Source organism: Erinaceus europaeus, chromosome 2 (assembly GCF_950295315.1).
Source record: "Erinaceus europaeus chromosome 2, mEriEur2.1, whole genome shotgun sequence".
In the NCBI taxonomy this organism is placed as follows: Eukaryota; Metazoa; Chordata; class Mammalia; order Eulipotyphla; family Erinaceidae; genus Erinaceus; species Erinaceus europaeus.
The window spans coordinates 124,873,980-124,895,269 of record NC_080163.1 but is presented as its reverse complement, the minus strand read 5'-3'; the positions used below and the strand labels follow the sequence as shown (position 1 = coordinate 124,895,269).

The window sequence follows — 21,290 nt, the reverse complement described above, 5'->3', positions numbered from 1 at the left end:
TCACTTCCTGACCCACTTGTGAATCTGTGTGGAGTGGTTACAACTTCACTTCTGCAGGAATGCCTCCTATGATTGCTGGGGATGGGTATTGTACCTGTGTGTCATGGTTTTTGATCCCAAAGAGATCAGAACTCAAACCCTGCCCTCACCACTCTGATTCAATGGCTGAAGCCCTGTCCCAGCTAACCAGTGACCAGGCTTCCTGCCTCCACCTGATCTTAACTAAGATTTTTGGGGAGTTGGCCCAAGTGGCTGATATACAATAAAACTTTTAAAGATCTCTTTGAAAAACAATAAGTTCAAGTACCTCAAGTGGGCACAGTGCATGCCAAGTATGTATGAGGCCCAAGTTCAAGCTGCATATGACAGCAGTGATCTGGTCTTCTCTTTCTCATAAAATAAATTAGTCTGAGGGGCCAAGTGGTGGCACAGCTGGTTGAGTGCACATATTACAATGGACCCAGGTTTGAGTCCCTGCTCCCCACCTGTAGGGGGAAGAAAGCTTTGCAAGTGGTGAGGCAGTGCTGCAGGTGTCTTTCTCCTTATCTGTCTCTCCCTACCCTCTCGATTTCTGTCTGTATCCAATAAATAAGGGCAGTAAAAAAAAAAAAAAAGTCTGCAAGAAACAGAAGAGTTCTGTGAAGAGCAGCACTGGTGCATCCCTGAGAGAAGAGTGGTGAGAAATGAATTCATGGATTCTCCAAAGTCAATGCATGCGTCCTTTGGCTGCTAATATAACTATTTTAATCAGAGTGGCACCCATAGATTTAAAAAAATGTCATTACTGGCACCACTGAGTAGTAAAACTGATGGGCTCTGATAACTCCATATGGGACTGAAAAGCTAGCTCAAACCTGACTTCCTTGGGCAGATGACTGCACCAATGTGTCCTGGAGCCTCACCTCCCCAGATTCCTGCCCCACTAGGGAAAAAGAGACAGGTTGGGAGTATGGATAAACCTGCCAATGCCCATGTTCAGTGGGGAAGCAATTACAGAAGCCAGACCTTCCACCTTCTGTACCCCATAATGATCCTGGATCCATACTCCCAGAGGATAAGAATAGGAAAAGAGAGAATAATAAGAGAATAAGAATAGGAAAGCTATCAAGGTGGGGATTCTGTGGAGTTGTACCCCTCTTATCCTATGGTCTTGTCAATATTTCCATTTTATTTTATTTTTAAAGATTTTGTTATATGTATTCATGAGAAATGATAGGAGAGAAAACCAGACATCGCTCTAGTACATGTGCTCCCTGGGATTGTACTCGGGACCTCATGCTTGAGAGTCCAATGCCTTATCTACTACGCCACCTTCTGGACCACAAAATTTCCATTTTATAAATTTAAAAAAAAAGCTAGCTCAAGTTATCACACAGCACTTGTGTGTCAAAGATACCTATGAAGATTTGAATAAAGTTGCTACTTGAAGCATAAGAATGAAAAAAAGCGGCATTTCTCAAGAATGCTATCGCCTCCCAAACTGACTTGCTAGAAAGGCCTTTGTAGCTAAGGGAATAGTCACACAACAGAGTGTTTGTGTCATCTCTACGCTGAGATGTTGATATATTTAAGGCTGCCATGGGTGTGGGGAGAGGTCAGTTCTTTGCTCCCTATAACCCACTACTAGGGTTTTGTGAAACAGATGAGGAAACAGAGACTGAAAGTCCTTAAGTGGCTTGTTCCAGGAAGCCACTTGTGTCCAGGTGGTCTGAGTGAGACAAGCCCAGCCTCTGGTGATTCCAAACTGGGTGTAGCGCTGATGATCCCTGAAAGGAGTTAAAACACCTGTATCTATGCAGCAAGGAAGCCTTCCATACACTCAAAACAACTCTGCAAGTTTCTTCTCTAACTCACAAGGGACCAGCGCCGGTAACTTCCCCTCCAGCTGTTATAGCCAGTTCCAGGCTGGGGCCCAGCCCCTATGGGGAGCCACGCAATGGGTGTTCGGAGCTGCGGGAGGTGGGGCATGGGGGTGCGTTGGTGGGGCGGCCCCGGGGGGTGGGGGGTGGGGGGAGGAGTCTCTGGGCGCCCAGCCGCAGCAGCCGAAGCAGAAGTAGCCTGGCGGGGTGTGCAGGCGGAGGGCTGTGCGGCAGGGAGTGCTGGAGCCTGGACGGCGGGGCGGCTCTGGGACACGCTGGGGCTCACAGCTGGGTGAGCTGGGCCCGAGCCGGGCAGGGGCGCGCGGGAGCCAGGGGACCTGGGCTTTGGGAGCGGCATCCAGCAGGGACCTGCACGGGACGCACCTTCTGCTGGGGGTTGGGGGCTGGCTGGCTCCGCTCTTGGGGCGGGGTCAGCGGGGTCCAGGTCCCTCTGCATGCCACTTCCTTCCCGGACAGGACCGATCCCTCTTGGCTGCTCTATGCTTTGGAGTACCCCAGCTTTGAATGGAAAAGGTTGGGGGGTGGGGTGGGGTGAAGCAGCAGGGGCAAGAAGGCTTCTCCTGGGGGCGGGCGCTTCCTGGCCACTGGCACTTCCCCGTCAGCACAGGTGGTTGTGAGCGGGTAGTGGAGTCGGGCATCCGGAAGGCTCAGCTCTTCCCCGAGAGAGAAACCTCCGGGGACTCTGTTTCCTCGCCCACCCGTGTGTGCACTACAGCAACTGTACACATTGCTGGTTGTGTTTTGGAATCTAAGGAGGTAATTCACCTCCTACCGGAAGAATCCCCAGATGGAGATGTGTCAATCTCCTTTGGGCTGGGTTCTGGCAGAGGTTGGAGAGGGTATCATCTAAGTACACTGATCTTGAAGCTAGATAGAGTGAAAGTATCTTGAGGTTGGAAGGATGGGTGGGAGAGACCTTCCACCTTCTGCACCCCATAAGAGAAACTGGTGGCTTTGTTAGTCAACTTAATTTGAATTTTAATTCTTGCTGTGTGGTCTTGAGAGAGGTGAAGAACCTCTCTGAGCCTGTTTCTTCTCTCTAGAATCGGGTCCACTCAGTCTTACATCCTAGGGAGCTATGGGCAATTGGGGCCTGTCTATGGGAAGAAGACTCCCAGCCTCCTAATTTTTGACCCTCTGGTTGAGAATTCTGTGCCTAGGTAAGGGATGGGATGTGTGAGGGGAAGATATAACCATCCTGAGCTTTAGTTCTGCAGGGATGCCTTGCTGATTTTGGGGTCCATGTCTATCCCAGCAGTTACCCTGTTACATAGGTGTGTGTACCACGTGTGTAGGGGCCCTCCTCTAGGGGCTTTCCTGATTGTGGTGGCTGCCTCCTCTTTGCCTCCCTGTCCCCTCCTCTCCTGTCCCCTCCCCATGTTTGGTGTATGAAGCCTTTGGAAGAGCCAAGCAAACTGCCCCATGAATAGCTCCTTTGCTGGGTGGAGCTGGTGGAAAATTGCTAGTGAGAAAACTAGAGAATACGTTTCAGTTTAGAAAACGGGACACACACACACACACACACACAGAGAGAGAGAGAGAGAGAGAGCTCATCAGCTGTGTCACACATTTAAATCTCTGAAAAGTCAAGTAATCCCCTTATCTTTATGTGCCCTCCAAAAGTAATCAGTCTTCCTTGATTTTTATTATCATATTATTGTTGCCACTAGGATTATCTCTGGCACTTGTGCCTGCATAGTTCCACCACTTCCAGTAGACTTATTTTCAAAGGAGGTTGAGAGACCGAGTAGGAAGGAGAGATGGGCGGGAGACTTGGTGCCAGGGAAACTGGTGGTCTTGTTAGTCAACTTAATTTGAATTTTATTTCTAGCTGTGAGGCCCTGGGGGAGTTGAACTTCTCTGAGCCTGTGTTTCTTCTCTCTAGATTAGGGGCCACTCAGTCCTATATCCTAGGGTGCTATGGACATTTGGAGCACTGCTCCACTGCTCATGAAGTTCCCTTTATGCAGGTGCTCCCATGTGGTGGCCAGGGGCTCAAACCTGGGTCCTTGAACAAGGATAAAGTGTTTTTTTTTTTTTTTTTTGTTACCAGGGTTATGGCTGGAATTTGGTGCTTGCACAATGAATCCACTGCTTCTGGTAGATATATCCCCACCCCTCTTTTTTTTGATAGAGACAGAAATGGACAGGGAGGGGAGGAAAGAGACAGAGACACCGGCAGCACTGCCTCATCTCTTGTGAAGCTTCCCCTCCACAGGTGGGGTTCAGTGACTTGGAACCAGGTTCTTGTGCATGATAATACGTGTGCTCTACTGGGTATAAACCCCCACCCCCACCCTATGTTATTTTCAATGGTGCCTGGGAATGAACCTAGGGCCTTGCAACTGTGTAGTATCACTGCTGAGTATCCTCCTTGGGTCAACTTTTTCACTTTTTATTTTAGAGGTAAACAGAGAAGAAAGGGAGAGACAGGCCTGTAGTCTATCAAATAAACTATTTCTTATCCCTCTCTAGACTTTCAAGAGAGTCTGCTTTTAAATGTATCTCCTGAATCTTTCCAGATTGAATTGGGGAAAGGGACAGGCAGGGGCGAGGCACAGGCAGACACTTGTAGCACTGCTTTATTGATTGTGAATCTTTCCCCCTGCAGGTAGGGACTGGGGGCTTGAACCCAGGTTCCTGTGCATGGTGATGTGTGCCTCTACTGCCTGGTCCCAGATCCATTGTTTTATGTGTATTTTCCCTTATGACATTTTATGTGTTTTATTATGTATTAGTACCCCAACAGTGAGCAGTGGAGTTGTTTCCAGTCTTCTTCTCCTTCCATTACAACCACTTTGGTGAACATCTTTCTGTGAATTTCTTTCTGCCCATGTGTGCCTACTTGGCTAAAATATGTATGCACTTTATACTTTACATGCTCAGAGGTTTATGATCCTCTCTACCCAGAGTTGAACCTGCTTCCCACTCCTCTCTCAAATGGTGATATTGCTCCCCTTCTTCAGTAAAAAGCTGCAGCCCTGGGACCAGGTGGTGGTGCACTTGCTTGAGTGCACATGTTACAGTGTACAAGGACCCAGGTTTGAGCCCCCAGTCCCCACCTGTAAGGGGAAAGCTTCACAAGAGTGGTGAAGCAGGGTTTCAGGGCTCTCGCTGTCTCTCTTCCTATCTCCTCCTCTCCTCTCAATTTCTGACTGTCTCTATCCAATAAATAAAGATTAAAAAGAAAAAGCTGCAGCCCTCTGTTGCTGCAGGTTGACTAAGGTGCAGTAGTAATGTCCACTGGGCTGTGGGAAGGCCAGCTGCCTCTTAGTGGTGCAACTATGCTGGTTTATATATATTATCATTGCTGGAACCCCACTGCTTCTGACATTCCATTCCTTATTTATTTATTTATTTAATTTTTGCCTCCAGGGTTAATGCTCGGTGCCTGCACTACACATCCATTGCTACTGGAGGCCATTGCCCCCGCCCCCGTTCCATTGGATAGAACAAGAGAAATTGAGAGGAGAGGGGAGAGAAAGATAGACACCTGCAGACTTGCTTCACCACTTATGAAGCGACCCCCCCATGCTGGTGGGGAGTTGGGGCCTCAAACTGGGATCCTTGCGCAGATCCTTGCTGTATGCTTGCTTGACCTAGTGTGCACCACCTGACCCCCTCTTTCTTTTCTTTCTTTCTCCCTTTCTTTCTTTCTCTCTTTCATTCATTCTTTCTTTCTCCCTTCCTTTCTTTCAAGGGTAATATCTCTTTTTACTTTTTTCTTACTTATTTTGCATAGAGACAGAAATTGAGAAGGAAAGAGAGAGAGAAATCTGCAGTACTGTTTCACAGCTCATGAAGCTTCCGACCTACTGGGGGCTTGAGCCTGGGTCTTTGTGCACTTTAATGTGTGTGCTCAACCAGGTGCACCTCCCCCCCCTTTTTTTTTTTAACTGAAGCACTGCTTAACTTTGGCTTCTGGTGGTGTGGGAGATTGAACCTTGGACTTTGGAGCCTCAGGCATGAGAGTCTCTTTGCATAACCAGTATAATATCTCCCCCCTTAGACCTACTTATTCAAATTGAGACACACACACACACACACACACACACACACACACACACACAACCAAAGCTTTCCCCAGTGCTGTGGGGCTGGGTGCTGGAACTTGTACATGGCTGAGTTTCTAGATGAGTTATTACTTTTGAACCTGTGCTGGATTTTAACAGAATGACTTCATGGGCTTTGGTGTTCTATACTGTTCTGGCATTACTGTATTTTATCTGTTCTGATATAGTACTGATCAGAACAAAATCTCGTGTGCAGAGAACGTGGAGGACAAGAAATCTCACTTGTTTTCTGAGGCTGGTCCTTGTATCCCCAAGAAGGTTCTGAAGAATTGAATTGGCAAAATGTCAGCCATATTTGTATTTACATCCTATGTCATTTTATAAAGTTACACAGGGAGGAGGAGAAACAGGAACAACAACAACAATAAAAGGATTTCAAGGCTATTTTGATTTTTTTTTTTTCTTTTGAAAGCAGATGCAAAATGGAAGTGACCATCGATAGTGAGGGCCCCTCCCCTAGGTTTGGGCCTTGGAGATGTCCTTGCCTTGGCTGCTGAAGTCCTGAACTCTGGAAACCCAAGTCCAGAGGTGGCTGGTACTTGGTGGTAGAGTCTCTCTTTTCAGTTCTTGGCAAGAGGCAGCTTGAGAGACTGAAGTGTATGAGTGAGCCAGTCCACTGGGCTTCTGAACTGGAAGTAGCCAAAGTCCCAGGAGTTTAAGCCCTTGGCCTCTGGGTGCCAGTGCTTCCTGGCTGGCTCATTGCCTCAGAGGTGTTTCCAGGGAGTGTGTAATTCCCCATTAATGTCCTTGTTGCCAAATCAGTGGGTGCCAAATCAGTGAGTATCTGCCCAGATTCAGGGTATTCTGAATCCCAGCAGGCAGGTGCTAAAGGATCAGCCCCGTGAGATTCAGACTAATGCCCTGATTCTGGTGTTGGTACTTGTCTGTGTGACCTTGGAGATGTGTCATTTCACCTCCCAGGACTTCCAGTTTTCACTTTCAGGATTTTTTATTGAGACTAGACCAGATGAGCCAGATGCCTCATCTCAGAGGCTAGCACCCAGAGAAAGAATAAAGGGCTGCTTTCCCTGGAGGTGTTACCTGCTTTACCTAGAGGACTCTGGCCACAAGTATCCTGTTCCTTCCCTTGACCTTGTTCATCCCAGGCAGCTCTCATTGGGTCATTGGTTGAGCCAATTCTTGTGACTAGAATGCTGTTCCTTCTTAAAGTTACCCAGGGAGTTAAAGACTGGATTTGAATGCCCGCATCCCTAGATGCTTGGGGCTGTGTAAACCCCAGCCTCATTCTAGGTCCCCTCCTGCCTCTCCTTTGTCCTTGCCCCCCATGTCTCTGCTGCTCTTTTTTTTTTTTTTTTTTTTTTTTAGCTCTGTCGTAAATTCCTAGAGCCAGAAGGTCTGTTTCCAGCTGGGCAGAGTGCATGCATAATTCATTAATTCATGATTTTAACTCTGGCTGCCAGCACACCTGCAGAGATGCCTTAGGTCATGGGTGCCAGGTGGAAGGAGGAAGGGGTAAAGGGCAAGACCTGGGCCTTTCCCCATCTTCCACATTTGCATGCCAGTCCCCAGCTCAGTGCTTGGTACCAGGCTGATACTTAGTGAACCTATTGGCTGACTGGCCAGTTAACCTGGGCTCTAGAGAATGTTTCAGGCTGGGCATTCTTGGAGCTCGTCATTCTTCTGGTCCTCCCATTCTGTAGGTGAGGGAACTGAAGCTTTAATTTTGAGCAACTTGGCAGGAGATCATAAGGAGACAGAACCAGAGTGGAGGGCCCTAAAGCCTGGAAACATCTGCTTCTTACAGGCTGCATAGAGCCAAATGTGAAGGTCAGGCAGATAGTTTATCTGGGTAGTGTGCTGCTTTGCCATGCATGATGCCCTAGTCCAAATCTGGCACTCACCATACTGGAGAAGGCTACGGTGCTGTTGTCTCTCCTTTAGTCTCTCTATGGCTGTCTAAAACGTCTGTTGGGAGTGGTAAAACCCTAACAACAATAATGACAAAAGAAAAAAAAAGGGAGTCGGGCAGTATGCAGCAGGTTAAGCGCATGTGGTGCAAAAGCGCAAGGACCTTTGTAAGGATCCTGGTTCCAGCCCCTGGCTCCCCACCTGCAGGGGAGTCCCTTCACAGGTGGTGAAGCAGGTCTGCAGGTGTCTTTCTCTCTCCCTCGCTGTCTTCCCCTCCTCTCTCCATTTCTCGCTGTCCTATCCAACAACGACAACAATAAAAACAACAAACAAACAAAACCAAGGGCAACAAAAGGGAATAATAATAATAAAAAAAGACAATTGTGAGTCTCCCAAAGGGATTTGGAGGGAAAAGGGGATAAGAAAGATACACAGGTGGTAAATAGTAGTAATACCTAGATCCTAGGAGCACTGATTTTGTATCTTTTATTTTATTTCATTTATTAGATAGAAAAGAGGGAATCAGAGCATGACCCTGATACAGGTACTGCTTAGGACTGAACTTGGGGCCTCATGCTAGAGAGTCTGGCACTGTGTCCACTGTGCTACCACCTAAAATGCATTGTATCATTGTTTAAAAAGTTTGAGATATGATACTTCCTTTAACTCCTTTAAAAACATTTAATTTTCTAGCATAGAGAGAAATTGAGAGAGGAGAGGAGATAGGGAGAGAGAAAGAGAAACACTTGCAGCATTTCTTCACCCCTGTGGGTGGGGACCAGGGGCTTGAAGTCCATCCTTGCCCATGGTAATGTGTACACTTAACTGGGTTTGCCACTGCCCACCCCCTAATACTTGTTTTAATCCTAACTATGAACTTTGTAAAATGTTGTTCTCTGTTATGGTTTCCTTTAAACTTGTGGAGTGAGTCCCGGGCTTATGTGATTCTGTAGAATCTTCAGTTTAAGACCCTCTGAGGTAGCAAAGTGTCTTTGGATATCTAGTTGATAGAATGGGGGAGTGAGCCAGGGCTCAGGGGACTACTGGGTTTTGAGCAGAGGAGTAACATGATTTCCCTCCTGTCTGAAAGCATTTTCATGGCTGCCAGTCTGAGAGTTGAATATAGGGCCAGGGTAGAACATGAGATGAGTTAGCAGGCATTCTGAGTAATCTAAGATTAAGGTCTTAGGAGGAACTAAGGGAAGGGTAAGAACACTTGGATTCTAGCTGTTTGTTGGGCTGCATGTTGGCATGAGAGAGGCCAGACAGAGAGGGCTCCAAGATTGGGGCCCAAGCACCTCTCTGTTAGACATGGACTCTGTATACCGCCTGAACAATGAGCACTTTGCTGGGTGCTTCCTTGGGGTATAATGGTCCAGATTTCCTAACTTTCTCATTATAGAAAGGGTAAAACTTGCTGAGGTTACACAGAAGGGCACTTAGTCACCAGGAACCCACACAGGCACTCAAACTTGATATGGTTGGGCCCTGATGTTTTCTTTCCTTTTCATTTCCTTTCTCAGCAGGGTCTCTACTGATACTTTCCCCATGTTAAAAACAGAGCCCAGGAGATGGTGCAGTGGGTAGAGTGTCTAACATGTAAACATGAAGTCCCAAGTTGGACTCCTGACTTCACACTGGAGTGATGCTCTGCTGTTCTTTCTCCTTGCTTTTTATTAATAAACAATATTATTTTTAATATTTATTTATTTTCCCTTTTGTTGTCCTTTTTTATTGTAGTTATTGTTGTTGTTAGTGATGTCATTGTTAGATAGGATAGAGAGAAGTGGAGCGAGGAGGGGAAGACAGAGAGAGGGAGAGAAAGACAGACACCTGCAGACCTGCTTCACCACCTGTGAAGCAACTCCCCTGCAGGTGGGGAGCTGGGGTCTCGATCCTTATGCAGATCCTTGTGCTTTGCTCCATGTGCACTTAACCCATTGTGCTACCGCCTGACTTCCACAAAAATTATTTTAATGTGAAGCTGGGGCCTCATGTGTAATTCCACTGTGTCTGGGCTATTTTTATTTATTCTTTCTTTTAATTTTATTGCCACTAGGGTTGCCTCTGGGGCTCAGTGTACCTGCATAACAAATTCACTGCTACAGATGACCATTTATATTAGAACATTTTTTTTTTTCATAGAGATAGAAATGGAGAGGGAAGGGAGGGGCTAGAGAGGGAGAGAGAATGAGCAAGACCTGCAACACTGCTCCATCACTCATGAAGCTCCCCCCACACTCCCACAGGTGGGGATCAGGGGCTTGAACTCAGGTCCTTTCATGTGGTATACCACCACCCAGCCCCAGTTTTTTACTTTTATTTATTTTAGATATATACATATCTGTACACACACGAACATGCATATGCGCGCGCGCGTGTGTGTGCGCGCGCGCGCACACACACACACACACACAAAGAACAGCACTTCATTTTTTATGAGAGAATGAGATAGAGACTCAGAGCAAAAGAGAGAAAGTGGTGGCTCCAGTACCTGGAGTGCTACTTGTTTTTGTCTTTGCTGCTCTTATGTGGTGTTGGGGATCCAAATCAGAGCCTCATACATTTGAGGCAGGTGCTGCGCCACTAAATCAGCTCTCAAGCTCCTCTTTCTTCCTTCCACCTCCCCCCTTCCTTCCTCCCTCCCTCCCTCCCATCCTCCCTCTCATCCTCCCTCCCTCCATTCCCTAGAGCAGTGCTCAGCTCAGGCTTATGGCAATGCTGGGGATTGAACCTGGGCCCTTTGGTGCCTCAGGCTTGAAGGGCTTTTTGCATAACCATTATACTATCTCTCCTGCCTTCATATTCTTTTGTGTTACGTTCCCAATTTCACACAGGCAGTAAAGAGATGGTTTGAAATCTCTAGGCAGGCTAGAAAAGGATGGCAGTGTAGGAAGCTCCACTGCTTTGGCTATTCAAATAGTCTGTGGCATGAAAGTGTACGGTCAAGGAGGGGATCACTGCTAGGCTGGAGTGATTTGGTTATTCAAAGCCAGGATAACGGTTGGGCCGTCAGAGTCATGGCCACCTGCCTCCATACCTAAACTTCCATTTAAGCCTCTGTGTGTTCTGCTTGGGCTCTCTGGTCAGTGGTTCTTTACCTATTGAGGCTTCTCCTGAAACACCCTAAAGGCTCAAGAAAGGGTCTAGACTCCAAGCTCAAGCTTGAACTGAGTCTCTTTCAGTTAAAACCAACTTCATCTTATACTGTGCCTTTTCAGCCTCCTGCTCCGTCACCCCTTCCTGCACCCCAGAGTTACCAACAATGACTGCCATGTTCAATGTGGACACGCTTCCGGAATATGAGAAAAGTCAGATCAAGAGAGCCCTGGAGCTGGGCACGGTGATGACGGTGTTCAGCTTCCGCAAGTCCACCCCTGAGCGCAGGACTGTGCAGGTGATCATGGAGACACGGCAGGTGGCCTGGAGCAAGACAGCTGACAAGATCGAGGGCTTCTGTGAGTACCTGGAGGCCAGGAGTTCCTTCTTGTTAACTTCTGTCTTCCTGCCTTCAGTTGTTAGTTTTGGGACCTTCTTCTAACAGTGAAAATGTGGTCACTCTATCTGGGTCTCTGATGTCGGGGGTGGGGGGAGGTTCATCCAGGAACATTCCAGTTAAGGCCTTGTTCTATGTGGGTCACTTTGGAATTGATGTTCAGACAGCTTACCTGGGTTACTAAGAGGTGCTACTGTTGCAATGTGACCTCAGGCGTTGCTTGGTTCCCTTTGCTGGCCAAGCTGTCTGTCCTCCTAAGGGCCAACTGACCAGAGCTTGCTGAATCTCACAGCTTGATAGCTCAGTGCCTGTTTCATGTGACTGCAAACCACAGAACTGAGTGAGGGACCTCTGTGTTAGCTTCTCCATGCAGAAAGCAAACTATCAAGTGTCTTGTAGCTTTCAGATGAACCTGGTCTGGTGGAGGCGTCTTTCCTTCCCCATATTGGGGAACTGGCTCAGTTCCTAAAGTTTCTAAGATTACTTTTATTTTTTTTAAGTAAACTGTAGGCTTAAGCTATTTGCAGTTGCAAAGATTTGGTGGAGAGGGAGGGGGAGAGGGAGAGGGAGAGGGAGGGAGGGAGAGAGAGAGAGAGAGAACTGTAGTTAGTAATTAATGTAAAAATGAAAAGGTATACTTGGGAGCAAATCATAAATGTCTGTCCCCACTAGTCCTGCTCCTGTGCAAGTAATAAACTCATTACCAAGTCCTTTTGTTTTCTGGAAGTGTTCTGTATCTGTACCATATATTTTTCAACAAATGGACACCTACTACATACTATCAGGCATATAGGTTTCATTTTTGAATTTAATAATTATCTTGAAGGTGGTTTCTTTTCAATGCATCAATATGTTTTATTTTTTCATGGACACAGTTTTCTGGCTGCACTGTGACTGTAACCCCTAAGGATGACTGTTTAGGACTGTGTCCAGACTTTAGCTATTACTATAGAAACTCTCCTTTCATTTTCTTCTCTTCCAACATCTTTACTGAGCTATCACTAAGAAACTTTCCTGGATATTTCCTGCCAGTGGAACCATGTAACCAGTGTGACTATTTCCAGGTTCCTCTACATTGTAGCATGTATCAAAGCTTTATTCATCTTTACTACTGAATGATATTGTACAATTTGTCAGTTCATCTGTTGTTGGACACCTGGGTTGTTTTCTGCCTTTTGCCTGTTATGAGCACACAAGAACAGGATTTTTGTGGTAGTAAATTTTGACTGCTCTTGGGTGTATGCCTGGGAGTGTACTTACTGGGTCATATGCTTACTTCTGTGTTTAATCATTTTAGGGACTGTCACACTGTTTTCCAGATTACTGCAGTATTTTATATTCCCACCAGAAGTGTGTGAAGCTTATCTTTGCGTGATTCTTTTATGTGCATTATAGGCTTATTGAAAGGAAAGTTTTCTATGTTTTTTTTCTGAGGGTACAGGTATTATAACTTTATTTATTTATTTATTTATTTATTTATTTATTTATTGCCTCTATGGTTATTGCTTGGGCTCAGTGCTGGCACTACAAATCCACTGCTCTTGGAGTCTATTTTTCCCATTTTGTTGCCCTTGTCGTGGTTGTTATTGTTATTATTGTTATAGCTGTTGTTGTTGTTGGACAGGACAGGGAGAAATCGAGAGAGGAGGGGAAGACAGAGGAGGAGGAGAGAAAGACACCTATAGACCTGCTTCACTGCTTGCGAAGTGACCCCCGTATAGGTGGGGAGCTGGGAGGCTCGAACTGGGATCCCTACGCCAGTCCTTGCACTTTACGCCATGTGCACTTAATCTGCTGCGCTACCACCCAGCCCCCAACTTTATTTTATCTTTATTTTTTTTATTTTTTTAGGCTCCAGGGCTATTACTGGAGCTTGGTGCCTACACTACGAATCTACTGCTCCTGGCAGCCATCCTTTTTTCCATTGTTGTTGCTATTGGATAGGATGGAGAGAATTCAAGAGAGGATGGGAAGACAGAAAGGAAGAGAGAAAGATAGACACCTGCAGACCTGCTTCACTGCTTGCGAAGTGACCCTCCTGCAGGTGGGGAGCCAGGGTCTCAAACCAGGATCCTTGTGCTTTGCACTATGTGCCCTGAACCCGGTACACTACTGCCTAGCCTCCTTTATTTTTATTTATTTATTTATTTATTTTTGTTGCCTTTGTTGTAGCCTTGTGGTTATTACTATTATTGTTGATGTCGTTTGTTGTTGGATAGGACAGAGAGAAATGGAGAGAGGAGGGGAAGACGGGGAGAGAAAGATAGACACCTGCAGACCTGCTTCACCGCTTGTGAAGTGAACCCTCTGTAGGTGGGGAGCTGGGGGCTGGAACCTGGATCCTTACGCCGGTCCTTGCGCTTTGCGCCATGTGTGCTTAACCCATTGCGCTACCACCCGACCCCCTTTATTTTTATTTTTAAGCCACCAGGGTTATCATTGGTATCTTCTCAGAAATTCCATTACTCATGGTGACCTTTTTTCTCACCTTTTATTTTTAAAATTTATGATAGAGACAGAAGTAGAGAGACAGAAAAGGGAAAAGAATGGGATATAGATAAGAGACCTATAACACTGCTCCACCACTCATGAAGTACCCCTCCCTCTGGTGGGGATCAAGGGCTTTAATCCAGGTCCCAATCCCAGTAATTTTATTTTTAAAAGATATATTAATGCACCAGCCATAGTAACACATTGATGACAGACTTCCAGCAAAAAAAAGATACATTTATTTATTTTTTTCTTTTTAAAAATTTTTATTTGTAAAATGGGAATATTGACAAGACCACAGGATAAGAAGGGTATAGTTCCACATAATTCTCACCACCAGAGCTCCATATCCAGTCTCCTCCCTTGATAGCTTCCCTGTTCTTTTTTTTTTAATGTTTTATTTATAAAAAGAACACATTGATTAAACCATAGGATAAGAGGGGTACAACTCCACACAGTTCCCACCACCAGATCTCTGTATCCCATCGCCTCCCCTAATAGCTTTCCTATTCTTTAAGCCTATGGGAGTATGGACCCAAGGCCATTGTGGGATGCAGAAGGTGGAAGGAAGGTCTGGCTTCTGTAATTGCTTCCCCAATGAACATGGGCGCTGACAGGTCGATCCATACTTCCAGCCTGTCTCTCTCTTTCCCTAGTAAGGGAGGGCTCTGGGGAAGTGGAGCTCCAGGACACATTGGTGGGCTGTCTGTCCAGGGAAGTCTGGTCAGCATCCTGCTAGCATATGGAACCTGGTGGTTGAAAAGAGAGTTAACATACAAAGCCAAACAAATTGTTGAACAATCATGGACCTAAAGGCTGGAATAGTGCAGATGAAGAGTTGGGGGGAGGGTTCCTCCATTTTGTAGATAGCTAGTAGGCATATTTTAGTTATATTCTAAAGGGCCTGTGGCTATACTAGTGTTTTTTTTTTTTTTTTCTTTTTTCCCCCGAGCCTGAAATCTGATATGCAGGTGGATCTAAATAATGTCTGAGGAGATGATGTCATGGCTGGAAAAGGACCAGAAACCTGGATCAGGGAAGAGAGTAGCTCCCTAATATGGGAAAAGTGTATAAATATTGTTGACTGTAAACCCCATCGATTTGATGTGATCTGGGGCCCATTTTCAGCTTAGGAAACTATGTGACCTCTGCATCTCTGTAGATCTGAGCTCACATTCTGTGGTCATGGGTAGGAACATTCCAAGCTGCCCCAATATCAGGACCCATCTTCCTCAGGTGTAGCATAGAGTATGTTGTCCATCCTCCCTTTGGAGGATGGAACATTCTCCACCATTGTTGATCCAAGTTGAGGGTAAGGTCCTTTGGGGGCCCACAAAGGGGTCTATTATGTTGTTCCTGATAGAAATGACAGGTAACAATGCGGAGAGAGATTTATTTGAGGTCTAGGCCCATCATGTCTGTTTGGGAATCTCAGGACTCTTTGACTAGGGTGCCAGCTGATGGGGTGGCCTGATAGTGACTAAAGTATGCCATTAAAGTATGCCAGTCTCTTGCCCTTATTCAGCTTTGGCAGTCCTTGCTTTGCTAAGGTTGGCTTTGGAGTGAGTGAGAGAACTGTAATAGGAAATAGATGAGGAGGGTATCTAAGTCTAAGTAGACACTATTTCATTATGAACTTGATACTGACTCACTCCAGACTATTGTATACTTTGTCTTTCAGGTATATATTTTGCCCTAATTTATGGATACATGTGAACATACGCTCTATATCATGGGACCTGGTCTATATCTAGGTTTTTGGACTTTGTTAGGAAGTGAACCTTCTGGAATGGAATTAGAAAATACAATGAAAGGAAAGGTCTCACCCAAGTAATGAGGCTGAAGGGTTGACATTCTTGCCTGACATCTCTGGACACAGTCTGAAGTGAAGCATGCTGAGGTGGTACTCCTTGTATTGATTAGGTTGGGATCAGTGGATGCAATATCATTTGGTATGAATTGAGAGTAGCATGCAGGAAAGTGAGCCCCACCTTAGAGGTTCCAGAATATAGGCTTTATAGAGGGAGTGGAAGGTTCTTGCTGTCTTAGGGTTTAAGAAGACAATAGATAGTTATTGCTATAATCACAGTATTTGGCATTTGGGTTAACTTTGAAATATCCCCTTGTTAGGATTTTCTGCATCATACACAACATCACCATAATTTTTTTTAAATTTATTTTTTATTTAAGAAAGGATAAACTAACAAAACCATAGGGTAGGAGGGGTACAACTACACATTAATTCCCACCACCCAATCTCCACATCCCATCCCCTCCCCTGATAGCTTTCCCATTCTCTATCCCTCTGGGAGCATGGACCCAGGGTCATTGTGGGTTAGAGAAGGTAGAAGGTCTGGCTTCTGTAATTGCTTCCCCACTGAACATGGACGTTGACTGGTCGGTCCATACTCCCAGTCTGCCTCTCTCTTTCCCTAGTAGGGTGGGTCTCTGGGGAAGCGGAGCTCCAGGACACATTGGTGGGGTCTTCAGTCCAGGGAAGCCTGGCCGGCATCCTGATGGCATCTGGAACCTGGAACATCACCATAATTTATGTCCTTTGATATTATTTGTATATAGCTGTGCCACTGGTTGCTTATGTTCTCCCCGGTGTAAGCTTTTAAGAGTCAACATATCAAAGACTCAGCCTATGTATTAAAAAGACTCAGTCTGTACTTTAAAAAGTATGAGACATTTAATCAATCTTCCCCTCTCATATTAATTAAATAGTGATTTATATAACTACAAATTAATAGGAGTGTACATAAACACCATTCCCACCACCAAAAGACTATGCCTCCTTCCATTCCCCCCCATGAAGCTGAACATCCACCCTCACCCTCAACCCAGGGTTATTACTTTGGTACCCTACTAAAAGATATTTTTTTTGAGAGGGTGAGATAGAGAGAGAGAGAGAGAGAGATAGAGAGAGAGGAGAGAGAGAGAGAAAGAGAGAGAGATAGAGAGTGAAAGAGAGAACCAGAGCACCACTCATTTCTGCCCTGTTTATTGCTGGAGATTGAACTGGGACTGCTCAGTATTATAATTTTAAAGGACAGCTTTACATCACTTCTCACATACCCATGAGGTGTGTTCCTCACACCCTCATCACACTGTGTGAAGCTTTGAACTTGACCATTCACAGGTAGACTCTGGTAGGTTGCCATAATTCTTCATTTAATCCTCTTAACATGAGTAAGATTAAACAGCTTTCTTGACTTTGGAGCCAAGCAAGCTTTGTGGCACGGAGCTAGAAGTCCTGCTTTGGAAATGCCTATATGTGGAGCCAACTTTCCCCCCAGTTTTGTTTGCATTGGCTACACTCGACCTCCCAGGTGGCCCGGAAACCTAGTGCAGCTGGATCAGGGGTGGAACAGGCACCCGTGGTAAATACAGGTGTGCCACCCGAGTGAACTATGGGTCTTTTCTACTCTTAACCTGTGTGGCCCAGGCCTGGCTGACCCTCAGAAATACCTGAGGTGTGTGTGTGTGTGTGTGTGTGTGTGTGTGTGTATGGTATTGGTGGTATTTAAAAGTGTAGGCTACTGGAACTTTTCCCTGAAGCTCATCCTGATTTACATGAAGCAGGATTTTAAAATTCTTGCCCTGTTCTCTTCCTATACTTAATTGAAAGAAATTTCTCCTTCTTCATGGAATGATTGGACATAACTATTATTTCTCTGGTTGGTTGGGACTCAGTATTTTAAGTTAAAATTCATCTCCAGGTGATTCTGGATGCTGGTGAGGTTTGGTATAAACTGCTCTAGCAATCCCTTCCTTTCCTTCTCCACTCCCATTCCACCTTTCCTTTCTTCCCTCTCTGCCTATCTATAATCCCATCCACCCATCCTCCTTTCCTTCTATCATTTCTTCTTTCCTTCCTTCCTTTACTTCATTCAGCCATTCTTTCATTCATTACTTCTACAGTCTTCCATCTGTCCATCTTTCCATCCATCCATGCATTTTTCCATCCATCCATCCATCCATCCATCCATCCATCCATCCATCCATCCATCCATCCCTCCACCCATCCCTCCACCCATCCACCCACCCATCCACCCACCCACCCACCCACCCATCCACCCACCCACCCATCCACCCATCCACCCATCCATTTTCCCTTCCTTATTTGAATGCCAGTTCTGCTAGGCACTGTTCCTGGCTACTATAGATAAAAGCATAATTAAATTAGATTCCACTTCTCATGAAGCCTACATTGTTTTATTGGGTCCAAAGGTTGGGCTTTACTTTTCACACTGTTTCACGAGCTTTGCTTTGTGACCGTGGCAAGTTACATCACTGTGGAGTTGTTACCAGCTAGGAAAGTAGAGTTTTGCTGAGGTGTTGGTCATATTGGTTTGCTCCCCTTCCCCCCGACCTCTGAGAAAAATTGGTTTGGCCCTTGCTAGTTTCGTGCCCACTTTCTCCCCGCCCCCTATGCTAAGGACGTCCAGAGTCCCAGCAGCAGCGGCGGAGGGAAAATGATAGGGAAGCACATGGTGTGGTGATTTGCCCGCTCGTGAATAAAGATTAAACTGCAGCTTCTCAGCCCAGCCGTGTGTCCCCGAGTCTCTGTCTCTGTCTACCGCCGCGATGCTAGCCTGGCCAGCTGGCGCTCCGAACTTAAACAACACTGAGGTGTTCCAGCTTTTTGTGGCAGGTAGAAAGGATCCATTGCAGAGTTTTCAGAAGGGGTGTTAAGATAGGGGAGGCAGGATGATTACCACCCTGCCATGGAGGGAAAATGGAGTCAGCAAGCCGCCAGTGCAGGAATAATCATGTGCCAGCAGTTCCATTAAGAGTCTCTGGGGACTTTACACTTTGCATCTAGGTATGGGGAATGGTGGTAGAAAAGGGGGAACAGCTCATAGCAGAGGGGCTACTTGTGTGGGAAGTTGAGGAAATGGTTTTCCAGATGTCAGTGGGATGACCACCCTAAAGTGGGTTCAGTGGTGCCACTGAGTAAAAGTCGGTAGATTTGTGGGTTAGATATTTGGGCAGGGCTCAGCTGGGTGATTCTTTTTCCTTTTGGGGCCTGGACTGAGACTGTTGGATGGTGTCTAAGTGGTATGTTGCCTGGTCTGGAAGGTTGTTTGCAAAGAAAGAAATCTGTCATGGCTTTTCTGACAATCCAATAGAATCTTCACTTCCATACCAGGCACCTTGGGTGGTGATGCTTAATTGGAATGGAGGTCCAGAGTGGTTAGGCTTCTTACATGGCATCTTGTGCCTCCCCACAAATTCGAAGATTTCTAGCTGGAAGAAGGACTTCTCATCCCTTGGGCCTCTTGAGTCCCAGAAAGTTAGTTCTAAGGTCCCATTAGCTCAGCTTCAAGCGGCAGGAAATCATTTGGTGAGGAGGTGGTGTGCCTGTTCAGATGGGAAGATATTGATGATGATACTGGAAGATACTGATCATGAGAACACCTGGACTCTGCATCCAGATTCTGCTTCAAATTCTGCTCCATCACCTACTAGCTTGTGACTCAAGGCAAATTATTTGGCCTTTCTGCATTGGTTTCTCTATCAAATGAGACAATACTTTCTACTGTGTAAGTCTAAATGGATTTTGTGTACATGTTTATATGCAGGAAATGTTGCATGATTAAAATAATGTATTAAGAGGGGAAAGAGAAAAGGTATGGGGCAGGAGTCTCAAGGCCTGATTTTTAATCGAACAATGTGTCTTAAACCTCTGACTCACTCTTGGCCAACTGTACTCCTTTTGTTTTCCAAGGATGAGGGTTAAGATGATCCCTGAGATTTCTCCTCAGATTTGACTCTTAAAGGTGGAGGGAGGGAGCTTGTGGAACTATCAAGAAGTGCTGCTCTGTGACTTTTCTTTCCTTCTAAGGTCACTAGGTATACAAATGTCAGTCAGAAGGAGCCTTCTTGCTGCCTTTGAGTTGAACATGTGGGCTCCATGCACAATCTCATCCATTTTGGAGACTTGGGATATGACGCCTTATTTGTGGAGTCTGGATAGGGTGGCGGTGGTGATAAGCTGCCTTAGAGGGCTTGGGCTACATCCATTTTTTTTTTTTATAACACTAAAAAAAAAACCCCACATGTATTAGGCAGCATCAAGCAGCACTTTGATGAAATAAGACATAGCAGGTAGTTTTGGAGGGAATTTAACTGTGATAGGAAGTCAGAGCAGAAGCTCCCCCCAAGATACATACATTTTTCCAGTGCTGTCATGTTAGAATTATAATAGAACAAGCAATAGCAATGCCACAGCAGATCTTGGGAATCAAGCATACACAGTTATTTTTCTCACTATCAGTGGCAGAGTCAAAATTCCAACCTACTGGATTGCTCTATGGGTTTCAGACGTGCTAGCCCCCCTCAATGCTCTTTTCCTCCTCATATTAGCATTTATATGTATATGTGTATATCTGTCAAACTATATAAAATTAACAGTATTCTATTGTTCTTGCATTACAAAACAGCAATTTCCTATGTTTCAACCTTATATTTGTAATTATTCTTTGCATTAGTAACTTGTAGAGAAACAGATCCAATAGGATGAATCTGTGTTTTTTTCTATCTTTTCTAAACTTTTTTTCTATCTCTAATTTTTCTATCTTTCTGTTTTCAAAAAGTTGAAGGCAGAAAGAAAGAGGAGGAAAAAGTGAGAGAAACAGAATGGTTACATCCGTATTTTGTCTTGGGCCTTTTTCACTTACACCTAGATGTACTTTAAAAAATTTTATTTCATTTTATTTTTTTAAAGTTTTAAAAATAATTTTTAATATTTACCTTCCCTTTTGTTGCGCTTGTTGTTTTCATTATTGTTGTTACTGATGTCATCATTGTTAGGACAGAAAAAGAAATGGAGAGAGAAGGGGAAGACAGAAAGGGGGAGAGAAAGATAGACACTTGCAGACCTGCTTCATGACCTGTGACACAACTCCCCTGAAGGTGGGGAGCCTGGGGCTTGAACCGGGATCCTTACACTGGTCCTTGTGCTTTGTGCCACGTGTGCTTAACCGTCTGCACTACGGCCCGACTCCCGTACTTTTTTTTTTATTTGCAATAGATTTATTAACATGAAGATGCCACGATATAGAAAGTTGATGTTTCAAAGCAACATGCACATATAGAAAGATGCATAACAAATATAATTTGTATTTTTCTATGTAGATATGGATCATATATAACATCACTTATTAAACATATATGGAAATGTATATATCATAAAGTAAATCTAAAATTAATTTTATGGATTGGAGGTTATAGTTGATATTTGCATTTATTATTTTTTGTTAGGGATTAATGTTTTACAGTCAACAGTAAATACAATAGTTTATACATGCATAACATTTCCAAGTTTTCCACATAACAATACAACCCCCACTAGGTCCTCTGCCATCATGTTTCAATACCTGAGCCCCACCCCCCTACCCCAGAATCTTTTACTTTAGTGCAGTACACCAACTAGATGTACTTTCTTCGTCTGCCTACTTTGGCAAGATGTCTCTG

General features: G+C 45.1%; 1 protein-coding gene across 2 annotated transcripts in view; it reads left to right on the top strand.

Annotated features, from left to right (window-relative positions):
• Positions 1–2,028: 2,028 nt before the first annotated feature.
• The window catches only part of PLCG2 (phospholipase C gamma 2), a 175,783-nt gene continuing 156,521 nt past the window's right edge, over positions 2,029–21,290 (top strand). For both annotated transcript variants that reach the window (XM_007516620.3, XM_060185114.1), the window contains exons 1-2: positions 2,029–2,151; positions 11,044–11,280. In XM_007516620.3, the coding sequence (XP_007516682.1) occupies positions 11,088–11,280 (193 nt within the window). In that variant the 5' untranslated portion in view covers positions 2,029–2,151; positions 11,044–11,087. The remainder of the gene's footprint in view (positions 2,152–11,043; positions 11,281–21,290) is intronic.